The sequence below is a fragment of the Podarcis pityusensis genome (assembly GCF_964106645.2).
Source record: "Podarcis pityusensis genome assembly, chromosome: 18".
Taxonomy (NCBI): Eukaryota; Metazoa; Chordata; class Lepidosauria; order Squamata; family Lacertidae; genus Podarcis; species Podarcis pityusensis.
In genome coordinates this window covers 5217478-5239554 of record NC_138043.1, presented here as the reverse complement: position 1 = coordinate 5239554, position 22077 = coordinate 5217478, and the positions used below count along the sequence as shown (strand labels likewise).

At 48.5% G+C, this 22077-nt stretch overlaps 2 protein-coding genes across 3 annotated transcripts in view; one reads left to right on the top strand and one right to left on the bottom strand.

The window, feature by feature from the left end:
* PCSK4 (proprotein convertase subtilisin/kexin type 4) overlaps positions 1-15082 on the bottom strand; it is a 23554-nt gene extending 8472 nt beyond the window's left edge. The window contains exons 1-9 of one of the 2 annotated variants that reach the window (XM_080988866.1): positions 14708-15082; positions 10983-11087; positions 10126-10221; positions 8639-8767; positions 6383-6459; positions 4338-4426; positions 3251-3423; positions 2045-2257; positions 215-315 (exon numbers count right to left, since the gene is read on the bottom strand). In XM_080988866.1, the coding sequence (XP_080844992.1) occupies positions 215-315; positions 2045-2257; positions 3251-3423; positions 4338-4426; positions 6383-6459; positions 8639-8767; positions 10126-10221; positions 10983-11087; positions 14708-14884 (1160 nt within the window). In that variant the 5' untranslated portion in view covers positions 14885-15082. The remainder of the gene's footprint in view (positions 1-214; positions 316-2044; positions 2258-3250; positions 3424-4337; positions 4427-6382; positions 6460-8638; positions 8768-10125; positions 10222-10982; positions 11088-14707) is intronic. The other variant, XM_080988865.1, reaches the window with a different exon arrangement.
* GDF15 (growth differentiation factor 15) lies at positions 14561-22077 on the top strand. The gene is made up of 3 exons (XM_080989127.1): positions 14561-14592; positions 18820-19236; positions 20526-22077. Exons 2-3 carry the CDS (start codon positions 18939-18941, stop codon positions 21302-21304), a joined length of 1077 nt encoding a protein of 358 aa, XP_080845253.1. The 5' UTR covers positions 14561-14592; positions 18820-18938; the 3' UTR covers positions 21305-22077.

The following is a 22077-nucleotide window of genomic DNA, read 5'->3' as shown; positions in this document are numbered from 1 at the left end:
TCCTCTGGACACGTTCCAGTTTGTCAGTGTCCTTCTTGAACTGTGGTGCCCAGAACTGGACACAGTACTCCAGGTGAGGTCTGACCAGAGCAGAATACAGTGGCACTATTACTTCCCGAGCTGAGAAGTCAGATCTGTGTCCCAGCCCCTCCGGAAGACTTGCAGTGGGGCCCTTGGACCTCAAAGAGGTTAGCCGAAACTCTTCCCTTCTTACTTGGCTTCCAAAGCGAGCGAAATCATGCCGGCTGCGAGAGGGGCGGAAGCAGACGTTCCCGTGTGGCCGCTGGTGCAGGTGTGGCGCAGGTCTGTGGTCACCTGCGAGGGGAAAGAGAGTCACCAAAAATAAAATAAGGTTGCACAGATTCCTCAGCCAGCCTCCTGCATTCTCCCATTATTATAAGAGTTCAAAGGTGCCGTCAATAAAACGAATGTTCATGGGCAAGGTACATAGACCACACGTCCGAAATAGTACAGGGGAGGTATCCTGCAATTCTATCATTCTTAATGACCCCCCCCCCATATTTCCTCTGCAGAAGGAAATATCTTGGGGGAAACCTCTCCCAATCGTTCTTTTCATTCCCAAAGGCTTCAAATCCAATCAAAAGGGCATGTTTTGTGTGTGAATAGGGGAGGCCAGAGAACTGGGTTTGAGAACTAAGGTATTTGCCACCTCAATATAACGGCCCAGACTGGCCAGGTTAAGGCAATCGGCAAACATTATCAGGTATCTCGACAAAACAGGAGACAAAAGCCACACTCTCTCACATTTCTGTTGCAGAACGCCTTTTTCTGTGACGCTTGCATGAAGCTTTCGGGTGGTGTTATAGGAATTCTAAGGTCTCATAGACAGCATCTTAAAAAGCAGAGACATCACCTCGCCTACAAAGGTCCGTATAGTTAAAGCTATGGTTTTCCCGTTAGTGATGTATGGAAGTGAGAGCTGGACCATAAAGAAGGCTGATCGCCAAAGAATTGATGCTTTTGAATTATGGTGCTGGAGGAGACTCTTGAGAGTCCCATGGACTGCAAGAAGATCAAACCTCTCCATTCTGAAGGAAATCAGCCCTGAGTGCTCACTGGAAGGACAGATCCTGAAGCTGAGGCTCCAAGACTTTGGCCACCTCATGAGAAGAGAAGACTCCCTGGAAAAGACCCTGACGCTGGGAAAGATGCTGAGCACAAGGAGAAGGGGACGACAGAGGGCGAGATGGTGGGACAGTGTTCTCGAAGCTACCAGCATGAGTTTGACCAAACTGTGGGAGGCAGTGGAAGACAGGAGTGCCTGGCGTGCTCTGGTCCAGGGGGTCACGAAGAGGCGGACACAACTAAACGACTCAACAACAACAACAAAGGTCTCATATATATAAATCCTCTAACAGTGGTCTTTGGGGTTGGGCCATTTCTCAAGTCTTTATTGTTGTTGTTGTTTTGTTGTTCTTGTTGTTTAATATACTGTGTGTGAGTATGTGTATATCAAATTAAATATCCACAAATTGCACATAAAATTCCAAGACGTAAGTTTTTCTTTTATATTATTGACTTCCCTCCCCGCATTTTCTGTGATATTTTTCCTTTCCACTCTTTGCTGTAGACCTTATCTTCCTCCTTACCTATCCGAACTTTAATACAGCAATCTCTAACTCTCTCTGCTACTCATAGCTCGCATCCTGCTCATGAGTTCATCCAATTGGAGAACAGCCTTTACCAAAGGTGTTGTGGGCTTCGAAGATGCTCAAACTCAGGACGCAAGGGAGAAACGCGCTAAGATGAAGGTACGCTTGGCAAACCCTCCCCAGGATCAACTCCTGCCCGGAAACCAATGTCCCCACCGCGGAAGGACGTGTGGATCCAGAATTGGCCTCCACAGTCGCTTACGGACTCACTGTTAAAACCGTGTTTATGGAAGACAAAGAAGAAGATGTATGTATTCTAAAAACAGCCTTTTTACCAAACGGCGCGTGTGTGAGATTGGCTGAATGCCCTGCCTGCCCTCCAACTGCCCCCCGTCTTTGTCAAGAGAACTGCGAGCAAAAAGGCATCTCACAATCTGTTTTTCGCCTTTCGCCCCACTGCTGTAAGTGGTGGTGAGGGTCGAAGCGCAGGCCTCGTTGTACCAGGGCACCCTGCCCCTCTCGGTCGTGCTGCCCACCGACAAGGTGTAGATGCTGTTGGTGTAGCCGTCGCAGTTGCAGTTGTCGCTGCGGAGGCCGCCGTTCCCCGAGGCCCAGACGAAGAGGGAGCCCAGCCCCTGGCGGCCCTGAAAACAGAAGGGGAAAATCTGTTGGGGGGATATAATTCCATAAAGATGCATCATTCTGATGGTTCCATTTCCTGTATGTAGATATGCATAGATCAAGGGTTGTCACCCTGGTCCCTATTGCCCACTAGTGGGTGTTTCAGGATTCTAGGGGGGCGGTAGGGGCACAAGCTGAATCCTCCTTCAATCGAGCACTGGTGGGCGGTAAGGAAATTTAACCACCAAGAAAGATGCATTTGTGGGTGGGTTAAACCACAGAGCCTAGGACTTGCTGATCAGAAGGTCAGCGGTTCGAATCCCCGTGACGGAATGACCTCCCGTCGCTCGGTCCCTGCTCCTGCCAACCTAGCAGTTCGAAAGCACGTCAAAGTGCAAGTAGATAAATAGGTACCGCTCCGGCGGGAAGGTAAACGGCGTTTCTGTGCGCTGCTCTGGTTCGCCAGAAGCAGCTTAGTCATGCTGGCCACATGACCCGGAAGCTGTACGCCGGCTCCCTTGGCTAATAAAGCGAGATGAGCACCGCAACCCCAGAGTCGGCCACGACTGGACCTAATGGTCAGGGGTCCCTTTACCTTTAAAAGATAAAGGACCCCGGACGGTTAAGTCCAGTCAAAAGCAACTATGGGGTTGTGGTGCTCATCACGCTTTCAGGCCGAGAGAGCTGGTATTTGTCCACAGACAGCTTTCTGGGTCATGTGGCCAGCAAGACTAAACCACTTCTGGCACAACGGGACACCGTGACTGAAACCAGAGCGCATGGAAACGCCGTTTACCTTCCTGCCGGAGCGGCACCTATTTATCTACTTGCGCTGGCGTGCTTTTGAATTGCTACATTGGCAGGAGCTGGGACCGAGCAACAGGAGCTCACCCCGTCGTGGGGATTCGAACCGCCAACCTTCTGATCAGCAAGCCCAAGAAACTATACATCAGCCCAGCATTCCGAAGGCTGGAAACAATTTGCCAGGGACCGTTTTGGTGGGTGCGAAATCTTACATTAATTATGCCCTTGCGGAAGGCTTCCATGGCCAGAATGCCGGGACCGTCCACTGTTTTCCCATCATCTTCCGGGCCCCAGCTAGCACTGTAGATATCAATGTGCTGTGGGTGGAAACTCAAGGACTGAGCTTCGACAATATCCGTCACGGTGCCATCAAGCATCCTCACCCCTGAGAGGAAGAAAAAAAAAGGGTGAGATGCTCTGTCGGTTTTCCCAGGCCGCAGTCTCCATAATTTTATTTATACCTATATGTTTAGTTATTTTCCATACAGCTTAATATCTTACAAAATATATCTTAAACCTGAAGCCACAACAGACAAATTAAACAGAAATATTTCCAAAAAAAAAAAAAATCACGGCTGTGTATACAAGGAGGTACATTAATACCAAGTTGCTGATATCTATAAATCAATTATCTATTCAGGGCAGCTAACAACTAATTTAAAACACTTAATTATAAAAGCAGCATAAAATACAGTATAAAAACACGAACAACCATAAAATTCAAAAATCAATTAGATAATCCCCAGGGCTAGCTGGTTGAATTGGTCCTACTTGGGCCAGCGAGGAGACCAGGGGAGAATTAGCTGTGGGGTCTCAGAGCGGGTGATCTTCATAAAAGGGGAGGGGGAGGGAAGAGAAGGGAAATAAAAGATCGGGCTGAATTCAAATTAAAGGCCAGGTGGAATAGCTCTGTCTTACAGGCCTGACCGAAGGAGGTTAAATCCTGAAGGGTCCTGGGACAGAGCATTCCACCAGGTCGGAGCCATCACTGAAAAGGCCCTGGCCCTGGTGGAGGATAGTCTGACTTCCTTATCGCCCGGTGACCTCTAAACCTGTAGTTTAAGGATGCTGGTGAGACTTGTAGCTCAGAGAGGATTCTTGGAGGTGTGTGGGCTTTGGGTGTACTTTAAAGGTATGGAGTGCATGCAGCCAAAAAAACCCCAGTCATATAATCTGGAATCTTTTGGCCCCTTCCTTGTAACATCTTCCTGGGCTGTTTCCTCCGCAGACATCCTCTTGCAATTCACCCCAAACCCCCTCCTTTTCCCCAAGTCATCCCAAAAACAAGGGCTCACTCGCCCCCGATCTTTGCCCGGTAAGCGATGCCGGCTCCGCAAACGTCGTTGTCGGCAGTGGCGGCCACCTCCCCAGCGCAGCGAGTCCCGTGCCTGCGATTAAAAGACGCAAACAGGAGTTAAGGACAAGGGAGCAGTCCAGTTCTGCTCCGCGTTTAAAGGCGGACCTACCAAAAAACAAAGCAACTCGCGAACCGAAACGCTGCTGCCTTTTGAAATTCGCGCTTCTTTGAGTTCTGCAGTGCGTTTCTCCAGCCAAAGGATGGATCAGAGATATGCACCTATTAGGAGCTGTGCCTGGAAATATTGTGCATAATATTATGGGAAATAGCCGTGGAAAACTCACAGGCAGGAGGCGAAACAGCGTGCAAACATGGACATTAAGGGAAATTCACGCTAAAACACAGGTGAATATTCATGGTGACTTTTTTTAAAAAAATAACCGTATTTTTTGCTCTATAAGACTCACTTTTTCCCTCCTAAAAAGTAAGGGGAAATGTGTGTGCGTCTTATGGAGCGAATGCAGGCTGCGCAGCTATCCCAGAAGCCAGAACAGCAAGAGGGATTGCTGCTTTCACTGCGCAGCGATCCCTCTTGCTGTTCTGGCTTCTGAGATTCAGAATATATCTTTTTCTTGTTTTCCTCCTCCAAAAACTAGGTGCGTCTTGTGGTCGGGTGTGTCTTATAGAGTGAAAAATACGGTAAATAAATTGCAAATTGATGAGGAAATGTAGAGTACAGTGGTACCTTGGCTCTCAAATGCCTTGGTTCCCAAACGCCGCAAACCCGGAAGTGTTCCGGTTTTCGAACATTTTTGGGAAGCCAAACGTCCGATGCAGCTGTCGGCTATTGTTTCCGGGGCGCCTGCACCAATCAGAAGCTGCACCTTGGTTTTCGAACATTTCAGAAGTCAAACAGACTTCCAGAAGTTTGGCGCTTTTGTTTTCGATATTTATTTTGCATTTTTTGTTTTTGAGGCTTTTTTTGGTTCATTTGTTTTTGCGACTGTATGGAACCCAGTTCAGCTACTGATGGATTGATTGTGTGACTGCGGACATGGATAAAAAACCCCATCCAAACAATTACTATCATGCGTGCAGGTAAGGAAAAAAAATAATTTTAATTTTTATCATCTACAATACTGTCTTATTTATTTTACAGTACATTAATTACTGCTTTCATTTTATGGATCAATGGCCTCGTTAGATAGTAAAATTCATGTTAAACTGATATTTTGGAGGTTGTTTTTAAAAATCTGCAACGGATTAATCCATTTTGCATGACTTTCTATGGGAAAGAGCGCCTTGGTTTTGAAACGCTTTGGTTTTGGAACGGACTTCCGGAACGGATGAAGTTTGAGAACCAAGGTACCACTGTACTGAATTTAGGATTGGAAGAATGTTTGTAAAATAATTCCTCCATGTTCCTCAGTCTGGTTGCGGCCAGTCCAAGATGGATCGCGCTTGCCAAAACAGATCTGACCATAGCTGTCAACTTACAGTTTTGAAAATAAGGGACCAGCAGCCTCGAAAATAAGGGATCAGCAGCCAAAATAAGGGATTTTCCAGGCACAGGTATGTTCAACTTCTGAGCCCCTCCGAGCCAAAGGCAGAAAGCCCAGCCAGCAGCCAAAGCAAGCCTCAAGCGGTGGTTCCCACAGCGCAGCAACCCGGCAAAGGGGATGCAGCAAGGAAAACCACCGTCACCTCTCCGCTGGGAAGCGCTGAGCAAAGGTGAGTCCCCAGGCAACGCGGCCGATTTGATCGGCACAAGGCATGTAAGCTCCACCCCCCAATTGTTCTTAGACTCCTTATTGGGTGAGCAACGCAGCCAAGCAACACAGTTGGAGCCTCCCTCCTCCCTGGCCGGCAGGGAGGGAGGGAGAGGAGCTGCTTCCTTTGAAACCCAGGAAATTTAAGGGACATCATCAATAAGGGGCAGCAGCAGGACACAGCGCTGGGATAAGGGACTTTCCCGCCAAATAAGGGACGGTTGACTACTATGGATCTGACTCCATGCCACAAGACTCTGGCAGAAGGATAAACTCACCGATTCTCGTCCCAAGCATTATATCGCGGCTGCGGGTCAGGGTCATCGTCATTGAAGTCGTAACTGGCCTCGGGGTCCTAAAAGAAAAAGCCAAGATCAATGAAGCTCCAGTTCCCAAGAAACAAGAAACAAAACCAGTTAATAGCAGTCCAGTGAGAGTCGAATATGGATATAAAATTTACAGCATGTTATGGTTTAAGAGAAAATTATATGAAAATGATATATCGTTGGTATCTAACACCGAGTAAATTGGCAAAAATGTATGAATCTAAATCGAACAAATGTTGGAAATGTAAAGAGGAAGAAGGTTCTGTTTATCAGATATGGTCTTGTAGTAAGGTTAAAGCTTACTAGGAAATGATATGCAATGAATGGAAAAGGATGTTCAAAAAAAGTCAGAAGCTTTTCTTTTGGGAATTATAGGGACAGATAGGGGTATAAATTCACCGTATTTTTCGCTCTATAAGACGCATCAGACCATAAGACGCACCTAGTTTTTGGAGGAGGAAAACAAGAAAAAAAATATTCTGAATCTCAGAAGCCAGAACAGCAAGAGGGATCGCTGTGCAGCAAAAGCAGCAATCCCTCTTGCTGCTCTGGCTTCTGGGATAGCCTCGCAGCCTGCATTCGCTCCATAAGGCACACACACATTTCCCCTTTTAGGAGGGAAAAAGTGAGTCTTATAGAGCAAAGAATACGGTATTTATGAATGTTACTACAGCAGCAAGTGTAAATGTCAAAGGATTTTGTTACATTCGTATCCTACCCTTCGTCCGCAGTTCTCGGGGAGGTTCACAACGTAAAAATGCAATATAAAAACAGAAAGCGCACAATAAAAACAAGAACAAAAAAACCCCACAGACCAGTAACCCAAACCCACAAACACATTCAAAAGGGTGTTAATCAGCCCCAAACCTGGTTGCAAAACAATGCTTTCGCTTGGCGCATACGGTGTATAAAGGTGTATAATGAAGGCGCCAGGCGAGTCTCCCTGGGGAGAGCATAATAATAATAATAATAATAATAATAATAATAATTTATACCCCGCCCATCTGGCTGGGTTTCCCCAGCCACTCTGGGCGGCTTCCGACAGAATATTAAAATACAATAGTCTATTAAACATTAAAAGCTTCCCTAAACGGGGCTGCCTTCAGATGTCTTCTAAAAGTCTGGTTGTTGTTTTCCTCTTTGACATCTGGTGGCAGGGCGTTCCACAGGGCGGGTGCCACCACCGAGAAGGCCCTCTGTCTGGTTCCCTGTAACTTGGCTTCTCGCAGCGAGGGAACCGCTGGACCTCAGTGTCCGGGTAGAACGATGGGGGTGGAGACGCTCCTTCAGATATACTGGACCAAGGCCGTTTACGGCTTTAAAGGGCCGCAGCAACACTTTGAATTGTGCCTGGAAACGTACAGTGTACTGGGAGGCAAACAGGGAGCCACCGCAGAAAAGGCCCTGTTCTTGTGTTGCCACCCTCTTGTGAAGGAGGCACATGAAGAAGAAAGGCTGTTTGTTTCAGTTTGTTTATCGTTTCTGAAAACGTGAATTAAATAATAATAATAATAATAATAATAATAATAATAACAATAATTTTTATTTATACCCTGCCCTCCCCAATACAACAATTAAAATATTGAAACATTAAAATATTAAAATGCAGCCTCATCACAGGAGGAGAAAGGAAAAAGAAAGAGGGGGATAGAATCAAATTGGCTCCAAGCCAAAGGCCAGGCGGAACAACTCTGACTTACAGGCTCTGCGGAAAGAAATCAGATCCTGCAGGGCCCTGGTCTCATGAGACAGAGCACTCCACCAGGCCGGGGCCAGTGTTGAAAAGGCCCTGGCTCTGGTTGAAGCTAATCTAACTTCCTTAGGGCCCGGGACCTCTAGGGTGTTGCTACTGATGGACGTTAAGGTCCTCCAAGGGGCATACCGGGAGAGGCGGTCCCGTAGGTACGAGGGTCCTAGGCCGTGAAGGGCTTTAAAGGTCAAAAGCAGCACCTTAAATCTGACCCTGTACTCCACTGGGAGCCAGTGCAGCTGGAAAAGCACTGGGTGAATATGCTCCCATGGCAGAGACCCTGTGAGGAGCCTCGCTGCAGCATTCTGCACCCGCTGGAGTTTCTGGGACAGCTTCAAGGGCAGCCCCGCGTAGAGCGAATTACAGTAGTCAAGCCTGGAGGTGACTGTCGCATGGATCACTGTGAGCTGAACTGTGTTTCTCCCCCTCCCTAGACAAGGGACCCCGATTCTACCTACATAGTTTGCTACGAGGTCAGGGTGGTCCTTCTCAATACCGTCATCCAAGATGCTCACCACCACCCCAGAGCCCGTATAGCCCTGGCTCCAGGCTGAGAGGACGTTGAGGTCCGGAAACACATCGCTGTTCTGAAACAGAAGAGCACAAAAGACGGCAGGAAAATGAGGTCGGCTTTGCTGTTCTGTTTTGCTCTCTCAACCCATCTTTTCAAAGGAGCAAGGTGGATAAAAATCAATGATTTTTAAAAAAATATCTGATTTTTTTAAAAAATCGAATTTTCTTTATTTAAATCAGATTTTTTAAATTTAAATCAGATCTTTAAAATAAAATGCTTTGGTGGGGGGGGGGAATCTTTCCAATGATAGTTTTCTATTTAAGTTACATTATAGTCCAAAGGCTATAAGTTACATTATATAAGTTACATTACATTAAGTTACATTGTAGTCCAAAGTTCATCAGAAAGTTTCTCCGTGTGTGCTAAAACTCAGTCTAAGTTTCTTTTTTCAGTTTAAACAATTGAAAAAACCATTTCCTTAATAACAATTTATTTAACGAAAACAATAACGTTATAGCCTATGTATCCATGTTTGTTAACTGATGTGGTTAAACAACATGGATACATAGGCTATAACGTTATTGTTTTCGTTAAATAAATTGTTCAAATTGTTATTAAGGAAATGGTTGCTTTTCTCCTTCCAATAAAGTACAGCAGAAAAGTTGTCCAAACAGTTAACTTATTAAACCTCACAATAATTTCATAATTATCTGTCTATGTGTTTCTAACAGTATAACCAAACCAGTCATTTCTGATATAACAGTAAAAACCACTCTGAAAATTTATTATTCCAAAAATGAAACCTTCATCTGGTTGCAAAGAAAGAGTCTGTCTGTAAAAATAAAATGATTTAAATCAAGTCCTTTACTTATTTATTTCTTATTTTATTTATTGATTTTATATTCTGCCCTATACCCGGAGGTCTTGGGGCGGTTCCCAGAAAAGATCACAATATATAAAATCAAAATCGAAACAATAATAAAAACATTTGCCCCATTTCTCCCAGCAACCTCTCGGGCCAACCCCTGAGCCCAGGGGTCAGCAACCTTTTTCAGCCGTGGGCCGGTCCGCCGTCCCTCAGACCATGTGGGGGGCCAGACTATATTTTGGGGGTGGGAATGAATGAATTCCTATGCCCCACAAATAACCCAGAGATGCATTTTAAATAAAAGGACACATTCTACTCATCTAAAAACACCAGGCAGGCCCCACAAATAACCCAGAGATGCATTTAAAATCAAAGCACACATTCTACTCATGTAAAAACACACTGATTCCCAGACCGTCCATGGGCCAGATAGAGAAGGCGATTGGGCCGGATCCGGCCCACGGGCCTTAGGTTGCCTACCCCTGCCTGAGTGTCTCTGAGCTCCTTGCGTACCCTCCTCTGAATCTTTGCCAGTGCCCCAGGCCGTTTCTGATGACACTCACTATGTACCACTGCTTGTAAAACCACGGATCAGTGGGGACGACTGTGATGGCTCTCTTCGCTCGCCTCTTCACCGTCTGCTGTTCAAACCAAGGGACCTACAGGCAAAATGACAGGCGTTTTAAAAAGCGTTTCCCTCCTCGCTCGCCACCCCAGTGATGCCAGTATGATCTTATGGGCTGCCTGTCAAGATTGCATGCAGTGTAGAGTTGATACGAAATTTACTGCTGGCTATGCATTAAAAGACGCCTGCTTCTTGGGAGAAAAGCAATGACAAACCTAGACAGCATCTTAAAAAGCAGAGACATCACCTTGCCAACAAAGGTCCATCTAGTTCAAGCTATGGTTTTCCCAGTAGTGATGTATGGAAGTGAGAGCTGGACCATAAAGAAGGCTGATGGCTGAAGAATGGATGCTTTTGAATTCTGGTGCTGGAGGAGACTCTTGAGAGTCTCATGGACTGCAAGAAGATCAAACCTCTCCATTCTGAAGGAAATCAGCCCTGAGTCCTCACTGGAAGGACAGATCCTGAAGCTGAGGCTCCAAGACTTTGGCCACCTCATGAGAAGAGAAGACTCCCTGGAAAAGACCCTGGTGTTGGGAAAGATGGAGGGCACAAGGAGAAGGGGACGACAGAGGACGAGATGGTGGGACAGTGTTCTCGAAGCTAGTAACATGAGTCTGACCAAACTGCGGGAGGAACTGAAAGACAGGAGTGCCTGGCGTGCTCTGGTCCAGGGGGTCACAAAGAGGCCGACACGACTAAACGACTAAACAAAAACAAAGTGGATAGAACCAAGGTAAAAGGAGCTGAGTCTCTCTCTTCCTGCAGCCCCCTTCCACAATTCGCTCGGCTTACCAGAGGCTCTCTCTTCAGACGGATGTGCCAGCCCCAGTGTCGAGTCAGTGACCTCTGTACGATGCCTCTGTGCTTCAGGTGGTAATAAGGCTCCCCCTCAATCACCTGCCGGAACAAAAGGAAGAATCAGGAAGTCTTAGGGTGAGCTTTCCCCTCCTCCTTGGCCAACAAGACTGAAAAAGGCAAGGGGGAAACTTCAGCTCGGAGGAAAGGGAGCATTTTTAAGACACAGAAGGAGGGCAGTGGCAAAAAGGAAGACCTATCCCAGGGATAGGGACGCAGGTGGCGCTGTGGGTTAAACCACAGAGCCTAGGACTTGCTGATCAGAAGGTTGGCGGTTCGAATCCCCGCGACGGGGTGAGCTCCCGTTGCTCGGTCCAGCTCCTGCCCACCTAGCAGTTCGAAAGCACGTCAAAGTGCAAGTAGATAAATAGGTATTGCTCCGGCGGGAAGGTAAACGGCATTTCCGTGTGCTGCTCTGGTTCGCCAGAAGCGGCTTAGTCCTGCTGGCCACATGACCTGGAAGCTGTACGCCAGCTCCCTCGGCCAGTAAAGCGAGATGAGCACCGCAACCCCAGAGTCGGTCATGACTGGACCTAATGGTCAGGGGTCTTTTTACCCTTTTTATCCCATGGGTAGGCAAACTAAGGCCCAGGGGACGGATCCGGCTCAATCGCCTTATCAACCCAGCCCGCGGACGGTCCGGGGATCAGCGTGTTTCTACATGAGTAGATTGTGTCTTTTTATTTAAAATGCATCTCTGGGTTATTTGTGGGGCCTGCCTGGTGTTTTTACATGAGTAGAATGTACGCTTTTATTTAAAATGCATCTCTGGGTTATTTGTGGGGCACAGGAATTCGTTCATTTCCCCCAAAAAAATATAGTCTGGCCCCCCACAAGGTCTGAGGGACAGTGAACTGGCCCCCTGCTGAAAAAGTTTGCTGACCCCTGGGTTAAGAGTGTCAGATTAGCACCTGGGGTGCAAGTCCCCACTCAGTCATGAAACTCAATGGGTGGCCTGTTCTTCCTTTTCGGCCTAGGGTTGTTGAGAAGATACTGTGGGGAGGAAATTTGCGATATAGACGCAATGAATAAAAAAACCTATTTTTGCATGCAAAGACAAGTTCCTGGAGATGGCGTTGGTGTGACCAAGGATGGGTCCAACAGTCAAAAAGGTATTTTTTTCCCCCACGAGCTCTGACCCTAAGCCTCGACTGCTTTATGGGGATATCTTTGGGAAAAGAAAAAGCACGGGAGGAAATCCGACACAGATCCAGAGACGGTTGAATGGCGCCCTGTACGCCTCCTTCTGGCAATTCCTGCAGCCAAGCTGGTGCCAAACATCTCGCTCTGCTTTCCTTCAGACCCCATATTTGAGGTCAAGGAGGGGGTCTTGTCGTCTGGGCTGCCCGGGACCTCCAGACACACGGCCCAGACTTGCACTTTGGGAAAGTTACTTCAATGCTGCCAACGCAGCGGTTTGACTTCACCGCCGGAGGCGCACTCCATTGTCTCTCGAGACGGACGCCAGCAACGGTGCTGTGGATTGGTTTGGGGGCACAATTTTTTTGGGGGGGTGAAAGACTACCATTTAGAAGGAAACCTCAAAAATGGAAGGCTATGACAACTCTTCCGGTATGCCGGAAGAAATATCAACAACCTCAGATATGCAGATGACACAACCTTGATGGCAGAAAGTGAGGAGGAATTAAAGAACCTTTTAATGAGGGTGAAAGAGGAGAGCGCAAAATATGGTCTGAAGCTCAACATCAAAAAAAACGAAGATCGTGGCCACTGGGCCGATCACCTCCTGGCAAATAGAAGGGGAAGAAATGGAGGCAGTGAGAGATTTTACTTTCTTGGGCTCCATGATCACTGCAGATGGTGACAGCAGCCATGAAATTAAAAGACGCCTGCTTCTTGGGAGAAAAGCGATGACAAACCTAGACAGCATCTTAAAAAGCAGAGACATCACCTTGCCAACAAAGGGCCGTATAGTTCAAGCTATGGTTTTCCCAGTAGTGATGTATGGAAGTGAGAGCTGGACCATAAAGAAGGCTGATCGCCGAAGAATGGATGCTTTCGAATTATGGTGCTGGAGGAGACTCTTGAGAGTCCCATGGACTGCGAGAAGATCAAACCTCTCCATTCTTAAGGAAATCAGCCCTGAGTGCTCACAGGAAGGACAGATCCTGAAGCTGAGGCTCCAAGACTTTGGCCACCTGATGAGAAGAGAAGACTCCCTGGAAAAGACCCTGATGTTGGGAAAGATGGAGGGCACAAGGAGAAGGGGACGACAGAGGACGAGATGGTGGGACAGTGTTCTGGAAGCTACCAGCATGAGTTTGACCAAACTGCGGGAGGCAGTGGAAGACGGGAGTGCCTGGCGTGCTCTGGTCCAGGGGTTCACGAAGAGTCGGACACGACTAAACGACTAAACAACAACAACAACAACATGCCGACTCTGGCAGATGCAGCCCATATTTCTTACCATTCTCAATAGCCACCCTGTGTTGAATTTTCAATTGGAAGCTCCCTTGGGCATGGACCGATTTCGTTTCGCTCGCATGGCTGAGTCCAGCAATATCTACACACTGATGGGCCCTGGGTGCTTTAGCTAAAATTCCTGCATTGCAGCGGGTTGGACTAGATGAGCTCTGGGGTCCCTTCCAACGCTACACTTCTGATTCTGTGTTTGTGTGTGTGTTATCACAGAAGAGTTATTAGCTGTTACAATTACGGCACTCCTCATAGGTCCAGAGGCACTTTGCCCACAAACAAAACAAAACACACAAAAAGGAATGCATAGTTTTTTCTGCCGCTTAAAGGCAACTACACTACCGCAAGACACAACAGCGGCAACAACAATAATAGTAATAATTTATTATTTGTACCCCGCCGATCTGGCTGGGTTTCCCCAGCCACTCTGCGCGGCTTCCACAAAGACCAAAAATACACTAAGATGCCACACATTAAAAACTTCCCTGAACTAATGCATTGAGATGCCGCACCCGGGCGCTATCAGCCGCCAAGACTAAGTGGAAACCCCATACTCAGTAGCAGTGTATCTGTAAGGACCAGACCTAGGTGTGCAGAGCTTTGAGACTGTTCGGTCCGGGTGCGCCAAGTCTTTCGGTGCAGAAGGCACTCCACATATGGTCAGAGGCCACGCTCAACCCGATCTAGGATGGCAGAGCTTGTGGGTTGCCCCAATCACGTCAACCCGGCTCAATCAAACCTCCATGTCCAAGAGCAGCCTATCGGGCCGCTCGCAAAACCTGGACGCTGCTCCGGGTGGGCGTTGGGTCCGGGTGCACCAAGTCTTTCGGTGCAAAAGCACTCCACACGCGCTCCGAGGTCCCTTCGACCCGAGCTAAGAGGGCAGAGCCTTGGGACTGCCCGTGGGTCGCCCCGATCCCATCAACCTGGCTCAATCAAACCTCCATATTGGGACAACCGGGCAGCCACCCGCCGCTGGCACCAAATCTTCCAGTGCAGAAGGCACTCCGTGCGTGCTCAGAGGCCACACTCGACCCGACTCCTTCCAGGGAAAGAAATTGGCCCCATCTTTCCTATCCCTTCTCATCCCTGGGGAAGGGCAGTCAGATGGGTGGGGGACACATTATTATTATTATTATTATTATTATTATCATCCCCAGCCTATTTCTCTGGGGAGAAGGATGGCTGCTGCTCTCCTTGCCCAGGAAGATGCAAGCCACCCTCACCTGTCCCAGGTACAGCATCCCATGCCTGCGCGCCAGGCGCTGCGCCACCTGGGCTCCCGCGGGGACGCGCACCGCCCAGCTGCTCAGGTAGACGCGCGGCCCCGCGCCCCCTCGGGAGAACCGGCCCCAGAGGAGCAAGAGGCAGAGCACCAGCCCCGCAGCCACCACCCGCTTCATGGCTTCCAGGGAAAGGAAGACCTGCCCCCCCCAGGTGGCTTTTATAGCGGGGTGCGGCCTAGCACGCCCCGCCGAAGCCTGGGCCTCGATTTCCACTCCACGCCCGCCGCCAGGAGACCAAGGGCGGGCTCGTCAAGCTCCACGTGTTCGGAGGCGCGCGGTCGCCATGGCGACGGGAAGCCGGAACGAGAGGGCGCGGGAACTACGAGTCCCGTGGTGCCTTGCGTTCGTTTGCAAAGCGAAAGGAAAGGGTGGGGTGGCCGCAAGTTCTGCTGGGAGTTGAAGTTTTCTTATTTCCTTAAAGCAAAAGGTTCGTCGGAGGAAGGGCGCGCCCTCTTGTGAATAAGTTGCTTGTTTGCGTTTGTAAATGGTGCAGATGCGCTTAAAACAGCACACCCACAATCTACTTGGTTTTATCTACGTGCAGTATTTATTGCTTTTTTACATGGATGCTTTTACTGGCACCAGAATCAGATGCAGCCCAAAGATTGATAATAATGCTATAAAGTACCACACTTCCTTTTTTTTTTAATGCAAAAGGTGGTTTACAGTCATAAATAGGAGAGAGAAAGCGTGCCTCTGCCCATCTGCAGAGTACCTGGGCACTCATCAATGGAGAGAACCATAGAATCATAGAATCTTAAGAGTTGGGAGCCAAGGGTCATCTAGTCCAGCCCCCTGCAATGCAGGAATCTCGGCTAAAGCATCCATGACAGGGGGCCATCTGGTAAAGGTAAAGGGACCCCTGACCATTAGGTCCAGTCATGACCGACTCTGGGGTTGCTCATCTCACTTTACTGGCCAAGGGAGCCGGCGTACAGCTTCCGGGTATGTGGCCAGCATGACTAAGCCACTTCTGGCGAACCAGAGCAGCGCACGGAAACGCCGCTTACCTTCCCGCCGGAGTGGTACCTATATATCTACTTGCGCTTTGACGTGGTTTCGAACTGCTAGGTTGGCAGGAGCAGGGACCGAGCAACGGGTGCTCACCCCGTCGCGGGGATTCGAACCGCCGACCTTCTGATCGGCAAGTCCTAGGCTCTGTGGTTTAACCACAGCACCACCCGCCTCCCACCTACAACTACTCCCATATATAAATGTTCTGTTTTTGGCATTGCCATGCAGAGAAGTAGGTTCATCAACTCCTCCATGGTTGGGTGGGATCCAGGTCAAAACTGGCCTTTTGGTCCTCCGCTCGCCTCCAACAATTATGACGATGGATTTCTGGAATGGAAAGAATCTCCATGGAGCTGCAGCAGCAGGATGGAACTTCTCTTGGAGTTTGACTTTTGCTTGGAAGCAACCTCGATGAATTCTTCTGCTGTAATAATAATAATAATAATAATAATAATAATTTATTATTTATACCCCGCCCATCTGGCTGGGCTTCCCCAGCCACTCTGGGCGGCTTCCAAAAGAATATTAAAATACTGTGATACATCAAACATTAAAAGCTTCCCTAAAGAGGGCTGCCTTCAGATGTCTTCTAAAAGTCTGGTAGTTGTTGTTCTCTTTGACATCTGGTGGGAGGGTTTTCCACAGGCAGGAATCTCAACGCTTTTTGAGCGTCTCGCTGACACCTCCCGGGCTGTTTTCACTGCCCTTTTAGTAAAGGTAAAGGGACCCCTGACCATTAGGTCCAGTCGTGGACGACTCTGGGGTTGCGGCGCTCATCTCGCTTTACTGACCGAGGGAGCCGGCGTACAGCTTCCGGGTCATGTGGCCAGCAGGACTAAGCCGCTTCTGGCAAACCAGAGCAGTGCACGGAAACGCCGTTTACCTTCCCACTGGAGCGGTACCTATTTATCTACTTGCACTTTGACGTGCTTTCGAACTGCTGAAATGACATGCTTTCTTTGTGAGAAGGCTGCAGTCTTTGGGAACAGCATCCGCTTTGCACAACAAACGTCACAGAAGCTTCAATTCTCCAGGGACGTCAAGAGAAACCAATTCAGATTCCCCCCTCTAAATCAATTGCCTGCACAGGTCATTAAAAAACAAACAAACATGATTTGGGGACCTGGGCCACGTCCTGCGAGGCACCGCTCCCCCCAAACCAGCCCCCCATAAAGCTAATCCCCATCCTATAAGGAACAGCCCTCTGGTCTCATAGAGGCAAAACATTCGCAAACAGCTCCAAAGCCATGCTTTCAGTGAAGGTCTCCCAACAGTATTGGCTCGCGGCTTCTCAAATATGGTGAGGAATTTGTTCCTAGTTCCGGAGGGGAGGTTGTGAAATGATTGTGAGAGTCTTGTTTCCCTCCAGGGAAGGGTTTTCGGGTTGCAGGTCCCCTAGTGATGGGCAAAGGGGAGGCGTATGGGATGCAGCGGCAATGACGCCTCGTGAATCAACATCCCTCGCGTCTCCAATGTTTGGACGGGTTCATTCCATACTGATCACCCGGGCCTGTTTTATGGCTTCCGCTGCCTTGTAAATCGCCCAGCCGGCATTTTCGGAACGAAGACTCTGCGGCTTCACAAAAGTTCACCACCGACTTACCCAATAATGGAAGGCACCGAATCACTGCAAAAATATTTGGATGGAAAAAGGAGGCCCAGATTCCCAAAAAAACACTTGACGTTCCAGCCCCTTTGGAGAGGGTGCGATCCGGTTTGGGCCGGGGGTTCTGAAAGGAAGCCTCGCATCAAAGGAAGGGAGCATCAGAATCATGCGATTGCAGAGTTGGAAGGGACCCAGGGGTCATCTAGTCCAACCCCCCGCAGTGTAATGTTGGTAGGCTCTCCTATCATTCCTGATCATTCTTGACCGATTCAGCCGAGTCTGGTGGGATTTCGGAGGCCAAACACATATGGAGGGGACCACAGGTGACCCCCCTGCCCCCATCCTCGTCTTAGTTGGACATACAAAATGGCCATGTTTGGAGGCTGATTGGAACCCGCCTCTGGCTGATGTTTTGCGTTCAGACCAGTTGCCAGAAAAGCAAAAGCCAAAGGCTCGTTTGGAGAAGGAGTGAACTCACAAAGAGAACCTTCTTGGATCAGGCTGAAAGCCCGATTTGAACTCTAGCGCCAAGGGCCTTCTGGCGGGTCCCTCCCTGCGAGAAGCCAAGTTACAGGGAACCAGGCAGAGGGCCTTCTCGGTGGTGGCACCCGCCCTGTGGAACGCCCTCCCACCAGATGTCAAAGAGAACAACAACTACCAGACTTTTAGAAGACATCTGAAGGCAGCCCTGTTTAGGGAAGCTTTTAATGTTTGATGCATTACTGTATTTTAATATTTTGTTGGAAGCCACCCAGAGTGGCTGGGGAAGCCCAGCCAGATGGGTGGTGGTATAAATAATAAATTATTATTATTATTATTAACCCGTCACTTTGCAAGCCTGAGCTCTGGAGGGTAGGACTCGAACCCACGGCTTCAAGGTACAAGAAAGGAGGTTCCAGCTAAATATGAAGAAGAACTTTCTGGTGGTAGGAGCTGTTTGACAATGGAACGGTCTCCCTTGGAGGTTTTCCAGCAGAGGTTGGACGGTCATCTGTCCTAGATGCTTGAGCCGAGAGTACGCCTCTGAGACCCAGTACCTGGAAACCACAGATGGAAATCATAGAACTAGAGTTGCGTGGGACACCCAAGGGTCATCCAGCCCAACCCCGGCAATGCAGGAATCTCGGCTCAAGCACCCACGGCAGATGACCATCCGACCTCTGCTGAAAAACCCACAAGGAAGAAGAGTCCACAACCTCCCTAGGGAAATGCAACCGTTGCTGCTGCCGTGCTCTGTTGCCGCTTTGCGGCTTCCCAAAAATCACTGTCCTGTTGGGCACTGCCGCAGAGGACCTGGTCTTTGGCCACACCTACCCCAAGCATCTTCGAGTTATTATAAACCTGTCTGCTCCAAGGAAGAAAAAAAAGGAAGAAAAACACACACAGCCGACTGTGAAAATCTTTTTTTTTTTTTCCTTTTCTCTGTTTACAGTACCTCCACGTCATTGGTGACTTAACTTCGCCTCGGGTATAAAACCAAAGGTCTGGGCCAGCCAAGCACAGCTTGCTGGAGAAATTTGCCACCTCCGAAGTCTCTGACTTCCAACCACGATGCCCGGAGCCTCTTGCCTTGCCACCAGCCTCTGGGTGCTGTTCCTGCAGTCTCACCTGTCCAGCGTGGTTGACCTGCGACCCCACGGCCCCCAAGACACCCACCCGCAACTGGAGGCTGTCAAACAAAGCATCCTGGAGCGGCTTGAGATGGAGAAACCTCCCAGCGTCCGAGGGGCTTTGGGTCAAGGTGGGCTGCAAGAGGCTCACCTGGTCTACCGGGAGATGCTGGCACAAATCAGAGCGAACCAGACCTTGCCACCGGCAGCAAAAACTGTTCATACCTTGAGAGCGAAAGGTAAGCTTCATTGCATCCATAAAGCTTTTTACACAAAATTTGACATCGTTCAGTTCACTTTCAATCTCATAATTCCTTACGTTTCGATTTCCCAGCTGTGATGCTCCTATTGTATGACTTTACAAGCTGCCATAACCGCCATTTATTTTATACTGCATTATGACTTATATTACTGTAATTTATTTATTCTCCTTCCATTGCCTGCTATTCGAATCCTGATTGTGGTTTATTTGACTGTCGTTTTTTCTCTCTCTCTCTTTCTTTTTAATAATATTTTTATTAAATTTTGCAAAATTTACACAGAAAATTCCAAATGCATTTAAAAAAGAGATTTCTTTTCTATTTTCGGCTTCCGAGACGTTTTCCTTATCCCTCTCCAATTTTGCTGCATCTTCACTCTCTTTTAAAAAATCATAATCGTAACACAATAGCCTCTCATTCTTTCTGCTGCTCATAGCTCAAAACCTGGTCGCAGATTCTTCCTGATGTAATTTTTCTTCAAATAATCTGAAAAGGACTTCCGTTCTTCAAAAAAATTAGATTTTCTGTTAGATTTTCTGTGCAGACTGTGTTCTTGCTAGTCAAATCAAAAGTTAAGATTGCAATGGAAATGCTTTGAAGATTATATAAACACTGTTCACAAAATAATATGTTGATATGTATAGATTAAGACTATAGAATGTATAAGAAGAATGATGTGCAAATGGAATATGAAAGAAAATCAAATAAGAAATGCAATGCAATGATTTAACATAATAGAAAACAGAAATTGGGGTGTGGTGGAGGGGAGCGAAGCATGGGTGGTGGGAATGTAATTTCATCTGCCGTATTTTTCGCTCTATAAGATGCACCAGACCACAAGACGCACCTATTTTTTGGAGGAGGAAAACAAGGAAAAAATATTCTGAATCTCAGAAGCCAGAACAGCAAGAGGGATCGCTGCGCAGCGAAAGCAACGATCCCTCTTGCTGTTCTGGCTTCTGGGATAGCTGCGCAGCCTGCATTCACTCCATAAGACGCACACACATTTCCCCTTACTTTTTAGAAAGGAAAAAGTGAGTCTTATAGAGCAAAAAATACGGTATATTATTTTTTGTGGTTTTCTTTTGTAGAGTGTTTCTTTTATATCTTTGTGTTTTGTATCTTTGTGTATTATTGTATTGTGTGTATCAGAAATTAATAATAACAAAAAGATGGTGTTCTTGCTAATAAAGAGTTAACATCGCCTACTCTGTGTGATTTATTGCTGGCTCGCTCCTGACGTCTTCCTCTCTTCATTCTCTCCACAGTTAAGCTTCTGGGCCATGGATTGGCTGCAGGTCCAGGGGTCACCAGCGACCCACTCAGGCCCCTATACGGTCTGGAAGTCTCCAGGACAGCAGCACTCCGCCGGGACCTCCACGTCTTTCGGGCTGAGCTGTCTCTGTCCAAGAAGTTCTCGCACGTCCCCAGCATCTCCCAGCTCAACTCGACCAGGTTGGCTCACGTCAACATCTACAGACTGGCCGGTGGGGATGGAAAAACCTCCACGCTCCTGGCCTCCCAGGTGGTCTCGAGGACCACACCCGTCCTCAGCCTCAGAGACGCCGTGGGGCAGTGGCTAGCTGGGCCCAACCCGAGGCTCCATTTGGGTCTGGAGTTTCCCACGGATGAGGCTGCCTCCGTCCTGGAAGGGAGAGAGTGGCTCCCCTTGGAGGTCGAGACGCAGGAGCTCAGGCGTATCCGGAAGCGGAGGCAGCTGGACGAGGAGTGCGGCAAAGGCGACACCAAATGCTGCCTCCGTTCGCTCAAGGTTTCCTTTGCTGACATCGGGTGGTCCGACTGGGTGCTGGCACCCAGCAGCTACTCCATGAGGTTCTGCGAGGGTTCGTGCCCCCACAACTACAAGCCGGCCAGTATGCACGCCCAGATCAAGGCCAGGCTCCATAGCCTGTCCGGGGAGACGCCAGCCCCCTGCTGCGTCCCCGCCGCCTACGAACCCATGGTCCTCATGCACTACGCCAGCGATGGGAAGGTGGTCACGCAGCTCTTCGACGACATGATCGTCACACGTTGCCATTGTGCGTAGCAGCCCGGCAAGGGCGGAGCGAGGGGCTCTGCGGGAAGCGACGTCCTGTCTGTCCGGAGCAAGGGGACAATAGGAACAGCCCACGCTCAGTGCCATCTCTGGTGCAAAACAGCACTTTTCGGGAGGATGTTTGTGTGCTGAACATCGCCTCTTCTTGCCAGTGCATTGCCCAATTGGCAGCTCCTTTTTACTACTAGGTCATTTTTTCTCAAAAGTCTGTCTTAACCAATCAGGGACTTCTTTTATCAAAAGCCCGTCCCAACCCATCAGGGGCTTCATTTCCTAAAAGACCATTCCAACCAATCAGGAACCTATTTTCCCGAAAGCCCTTCCCAACCAATCAGGGATCAAGGACCTATCTTATCTAGGCCATCTTTTCTCGAAAGTCTGTCCCAGCCAACCAGGGACTTCTTTTATCAAAGGCCCGTCCCAACCCACCAGGGACCTCATTTCCTAAAAGACCATCGCAACCAGTCAGGGACCTATTTTCCCGAAAGCCCTTCCCAACCAATCTGGGATCAAGGACCTATCTTATCTAGGCCATCTTTTCTCGAAAGTCTGTCCTAGGAAACCAGGGACCACTTTTATCAAAAGCCCATCCCAACTGGGGTCTCTTTTCACAAAACCCTGTCCCAACCAAATACCGTATTTTTTGCTCTATAAGACTCACTTTTTCCCTCCTAAAAAGTAAGGGGAAATGTGTGTGCGTCTTATGGAGCGAATGCAGGCTGCGCAGCTATCCCAGAAGCCAGAACAGCAAGAGGGATTGCTGC